This window comes from Caretta caretta, chromosome 1 (genome assembly GCF_965140235.1).
Source record: "Caretta caretta isolate rCarCar2 chromosome 1, rCarCar1.hap1, whole genome shotgun sequence".
In the NCBI taxonomy this organism is placed as follows: Eukaryota; Metazoa; Chordata; order Testudines; family Cheloniidae; genus Caretta; species Caretta caretta.
In genome coordinates this window covers 97,970,936-97,976,935 of record NC_134206.1, presented here as the reverse complement: position 1 = coordinate 97,976,935, position 6,000 = coordinate 97,970,936, and the positions used below count along the sequence as shown (strand labels likewise).

At 41.8% G+C, this 6,000-nt stretch overlaps 1 protein-coding gene across 1 annotated transcript in view; it reads left to right on the top strand.

Annotated features, from left to right (window-relative positions):
- Positions 1 to 481: 481 nt before the first annotated feature.
- Positions 482 to 6,000, top strand: part of UGGT2 (UDP-glucose glycoprotein glucosyltransferase 2) — a 287,095-nt gene continuing 281,576 nt past the window's right edge. The window contains exons 1-2 of the mRNA XM_048853522.2: positions 482 to 828; positions 2,923 to 3,005. Coding sequence (XP_048709479.2) covers positions 554 to 828; positions 2,923 to 3,005 — 358 coding nt within the window. The 5' untranslated portion in view covers positions 482 to 553. The remainder of the gene's footprint in view (positions 829 to 2,922; positions 3,006 to 6,000) is intronic.

Here is a 6,000-nt window from a genome sequence, read left to right as displayed (position 1 = left end):
TTTGGGATGGGGAGAGCAGCCCCCAGACTGCAACCGCCTGGTACAAATAACTTTCCATCAACTCCGCCTAAACGATCCTTTGCAGCCGATGTAAATAACGGGTCCCCTCAGGTTCAGCGCACGCGTGGGATGGGGGTGGGTGGGCAGCATGCTGTCCCCCACTGGCGATAGACCATCTCGTGGGGGCGCCAGCCCTGCTGGTCGGGAGCATTCCCCTCCCTCCACGCCCCTTTCCCCTTGTGGCGAGGTGGGGGGGAGTTAACTGGCCCAACCGCCGACCCGTGGAGGAGGCAGCTCGCGCTGGCAGCTGCGAAGAAGGAGCAAACGGTCCCCGCCTAACAGTCCATGCGGCGCCCGAGCCTGGCCCCGCCTCTCGCGCCAGCCCCCCTCCGAGCGCCGCCTACCGGCGCTGAGGAGCTGGCGCCTGTGTTCGCCACGCAGGTCATTAGGCTGGCTGCTCTGATTGGTCCTCTGGGTGGCCAATAGCGAGAGAAAGAGCGCATCTCCAGGCCAATGGGGACAGGGTGCCGGGGCTCGCAGGCGGAGCTCGTTTATGAATCAACGGGGTCGGGGACGAGAGGTGGGAGGGAGGTCGGTAAAAGCGCTGCGTTGGCGCGGCTTGTCCGCTCCGCCGCGTTACTCCCTTGCGTGGCGGGGTCCCGGCTGTGCCCTCGCGCCCCGTTCTCCGTCTGTCCCCATGGCCGCGGCGCTGCTGCTGCTACTGCTGTGCGCGTGGCCGCTCCCGTGCGGGGCCCCAGCCTCCCCCAAGGCCGTGACGGCCCGTCTGGCGGCGAAGTGGCCGGCGACCTCCCTGCTCTTGGAGGCGAGGTGCGTGCGGGTAACACGCTCCCCCGCCGCGGGGCCCGGCCCCGGGGGCGGACGCGGCCTGTGGGGCATGGGGGATCCCTGGCTTCCGCGACGGGGACTCTCGCTCTCCGGTGCCGCTTCCCCCTCGAGCGGGAGGACGAGGCTCCCTATAACACAGTTTTGTCTTGAGCGGGGCAAGTTTTTCTGGTTGTCTAGTAGTTGTGGGTGATCCTTTCGAGACGCCTCAGCCTCTCAGTAGTAACCCCCAATTTAGTAGTTACTGCTGGGAAGAGAAAAGAGGGAATTGCCACCATACTAGATCAGCCCTATGCTCTGTATCAGAAAGAGGATACTCGACTGAATATGCCGTTATGGGTGGCTGTTTGAGGAAGAAAAGGAGTACTTGTGGCACCCTAGAGACTAACAAATTTATCTGAGCATAAGCTTTCGTGAGCTACAGCTCACTTCATCGGATGCATTCAGTGGAAAATACAGTGGGCGATTTTATAGACACAGAGAACATGAAACAATGGGTGTTACCATATAGACTGTAACAAGAGTGACTTAGTCTGTATGGTAACACTCATTGTTTCATGTTCTCTGTGTCTATAAAATCTCCCCACTATATTTTCCCCTGAATGCATCCGATGAAGTGAGCTGTAGCTCACGAAAGCTTATTCTCAGATAAATTTGTTAGTCTCTAAGGTGCCACAAGTCCTCCCTTTTCTTTTTATGGATACAAACTAACGTGGTTGCTACTCTGAAACCTGCCTGAGGAACATGCAACATGAGATTATTTGCCTCCTTTTCTCATCTAACCCCCTGGAAAAAGCATCTCCTAATCCCTAATAGTTAATGATTGATTTAAGGCTTGAAACGTGGCTGTGGTCTCTTAATTGAGAGGTATCTGCCCTAATACTTCTCACTGGCATAGCAGTTCGCATCTTTAAGGGACATAAATGGATGCTGTTGGCTATTTACATAGCGCTATAGTTGCATGAATTAACAAACTATGTAATTTTTAAGGTATAGTATATAAAAGTTGTTATATTTTCCCCTGGTCACATGTTTTGCAGGTCAAACTGAGGAGCAACAACCAGCTAATTTACATAATGCTGAAAAACACCATCTTCCTAGTAAAATAACTTTCCCCTCCCAAATGCAGCAAAGGCATATCAAGGAGTCAGCAGAGGGTGGATAAATGTGTATAGTTTTAATATTAATAAAACAAAACCAGCACACTTAAAGTGATACTGTTAGCTTGAAATCACCACAGTTTCAGTTTAACTTAAAAAAGAGTTAAATTTAGTTTCCAATACCATATATGCCCTTAGTGCCTCTATCACTAAATGTGGATTTACAATCGTACTTTGCCATTTTTATAACTTTTATCTCTCCTCTTAGTGTGTGAAAGAGACTCATAAAAAAGGGAAACTGATTGACTGCTTTGTACATTTACAACTCTTCATCTAGAAACATTGGAAACAAAGTAGTAATAATAATAATAGGTAAATTTTCAGTTGATGTCCTTTTAACAATAAAGTGTGATTAGAAAGAGTGACCTGAGTTAAATTGAGAGGACTTCAGTTCTTTGCAATAAAACTAATAACTGTCCTCCACTATTGTGGTGGTAACAAACTATCAATCTTTAAGGCTCTGTGCGGATTGGAGACCACCCGTGGATCTCCAGCTAGGTTGTCACTGATACAGTTTGTAATTATTTAAAAATTCTCAATTGATTAAATGTGCATTTTAATTTTTGCAAAGCAAATATGTATAAAAATGTATATTTTGTATGTTGACATGTATGTGAAACAAAAATAAAATTGACTAGTACCTTTTACAGGAATAGATCCAACTTATTTAATTTTACTCTGCAGATCTGATTGCTGAGCTTGAGTCACACTGAAAGCATTTGATTCTGACTTTTACTTTAACTGAAAAAGATACAACTAGGTCAGCGTTCATTATTTTACCATAAAAGGTTGCAAGACTATAGTTTAATAGCACTCCTATATTGCTATATAGTTTAAAAGTAGCATCGTGTAGATTTTACTGTGCTGTACACTTGAACAAAATCATATGGACAAATTAATGTTATTTATTTTTAAACAGTGAATTTATTGCAGAAGAAGATAATGAGAAGTTTTGGCAGTTTTTGGAAACTGTACGAGAATTAACAATTTATAAGCAAAGAGGTAAGTATTTAAAAAGCATGTTTTAATCAAACACCTTGTACTAAATATAATTGTAATCTTCTTATTAACACATTTATTTTCGTTATGCAAAGACTTACTCTGCAGCTGCTCCTTGGTAGAGGCTCTTCTGCCACAGTGACATCTTATTTTGTGCAGCAGCATCCCCTTTACATGACTGCTTAAAGCTCGTTTTGGCTTCAAATATAGCTGCCCCAGTACACAATGCTGCTAGAGACAATGTCTGACATTGCTGAGCCTGTCTGTCTGATATATGGTATGATGTGACCTTGAGATCATTGAGAATGCACAGCATATTTTCCCTTCTCCTTTTGGGAAGGTTTCTACCCTGTGTGAGGGCTCTGAAATGGAGCTTATTTAGGGAATTCAAGAGGGACAGGAGTGCAAGAAGTGAGTCTTAATAAGAAGGATTTCTGCTTACCCAAATGCCTGTGGTGAAGCTAATTGTTGCATGTGAATATTTACTCTAGAAACACGTATTTCTGTGGGAAAAAAATTGTTCCACTCATAACTCTTGTTGAATGTATTCTTGGACCATCAGATGACTCTGGTGAACCTAATACCCTGAAGTACTCTATAATAAAATAATCAGACTCACATGGTCACAAAACACAATGATTATCGTGTATATAAATACTGCAGTGTTGATTAAAATAGCAAAATTAAAAGAAAAATACTAGTTATGCATAATATGGAAAGAAATAAAGGGCAGATTTACAGGTGTCAAGGTTCCTCCCCAACTCTGAACTCTAGGGTACAGATGTGGGGACCTGCATGAAAAACCTCCTAAGCTTATCTTTACCAGCTTAGGTCAAAACTTCCCCAAGGTACAAAATATTCCACCCTTTGTCCTTGGATTGGCCACTACCACCACCAAACTAATACTGGTTACTGGGGAGGAGCTGTTTGGACGCGTCTTTCCCCCCAAAATACTTCCCCAAACCTTGCACCCCACTTCCTGGACAAGGTTTGGTAAAAAGCCTCACCAATTTGCCTAGGTGACTACAGACCCAAACCCTTGGATCTGAGAACAATGAAAAAGCATTCAGTTTTCTTACAAGAAGACTTTTAATAGAAATAGAAGTAAATAGAAATAAAGAAATCCCCCCTGTAAAATCAGGATGGTCGATATCTTACAGGGTAATTAGATTCAAAAACATAGAGAACCCCTCTAGGCAAAACCTTAAGTTACAAAAAAGATACACAGACAGAAATAGTTATTCTATTCAGCACAATTCTTTTCTCAGCCATTTAAAGAAATCATAATCTAACACATACCTAGCTAGATTACTTACTAAAAGTTCTAAGTCTCCATTCCTGGTCTATCCCCGACAAAGACCAGCATATAGACGGACACACAGACCCTTTGTTTCTCTCCCTCCTCCCAGCTTTTGAAAGTATCTTGTCTCCTCATTGGTCATTTTGGTCAGGTGCCAGCGAGGTTACCTTTAGCTTCTTAACCCTTTACAGGTGAGAGGAGCTTTCCCCTGGCCAGGAGGGATTTCAAAGGGGTTTACCCTTCCCTTTATATTTATGACAACAGGATTGAAGCCCCATTAATTAATAATCATGGGTGACTCACAATGTAGACATCTATTGAGAATAAATCTGAATCCATGTTTAGCTATATTTATCACCTACGTTTTATATAGAGAACAGTCGTATGATTGAGGATGTAGAGACTCCCACAAGAGGACAAGCTATCCCTGGACCTACTTCTGGCAATAAGACATTTATTAAGAACAGGAGGGTAATAGAAAAGCTTGGTGTATGTGACTATTTTAATTACTTGAATTCAGCATATTGATTATTTGGTTCTTAGCATCCAGGAGTTCATGGGTTTGAGAGTTAAAGAAAATGTATGATGGAAAATAAAAATATTCTAGGGCACAGTTCTCGTCTCTCAGAAGTTGGTAGAAAAATTCCCACTGACTTAAAGGATACAGGATCAGTTCACTACTGAGCAGAAATCATCATCCTAAACTTCACCATAATTAAACAGCAACAGGCAGCAGCCAATGTGACTTCATATGGGCTACTCAAAGAGAGGAGGAGAGAGAGGGAGAGAGGTATAATAGAGGAAGGGGACGAAAACAAACTTTTACACAGCCCGTAAGTGCTGCTGAATTAGTATTATTCAAAGTACCTAATTTTTTTAAATGGAATGAGTACTAAAATGAATTCTAATAAAATTGGGGGAGAGCAAATTCTAGTGGAAAAAGTCAGTCTGTAAGCTAATGACAAAGATCAAATAAATGATAAGTATGGCTGAAATACTTAGATTGAAGTCAGCATTCTAAAAGTAAAATAAGTTAGATAGATAATTAGGAAATAAAAATGCTCTTATTAGTGTACTTTAAATATTAAAAACAGGTAAGGAAATGCAAAGTTGGGAGCTGGAAAACTGGAGGTATATAAATTATGGTGGGTGGATTTGTGTCCCAGCCCATTGGCAATTACTTATGAAGAGTGTTGAACTAGGCAAGCTACTACAGGATTGGAAAAAACACAAACATGGAAGCTTTATTTTTAAAAGATAAAAAGACCTAATAGTCTTCTGGTAAGTCTAATTTTAAAACTTGGTAAGATGATAGAACCGGTACTGAGAGAGAAATCGTGAGAGTAATGGAATCAATAGCAGTGAGGAATTTGGGCAGAAATTAAAAATCATGTCTGAGAAACTTTCATTTTTGTATGTAATCAATTACAAAGTTAGTGGATAAAAAGGGATTTAGGCAGAGCAATCTGTATGAAATTTGTTGAAACATTTGACATACATTGTCACACACTTGTATTTAATAAATGTTCAAAATGGCTGGGGCTTGAGCAGGGATCCCAGTTTTCTGTGATTTTAAAAAAGAATAATTCTCTTGGGGAAAAAAACAATTCAAAATCTGTTTTTACACATTAAAAATGAAATATTGAACTTTAGTTTCCCTAGCCAAAATATGTAGAGGAGTCAGTTTAACACAATGTT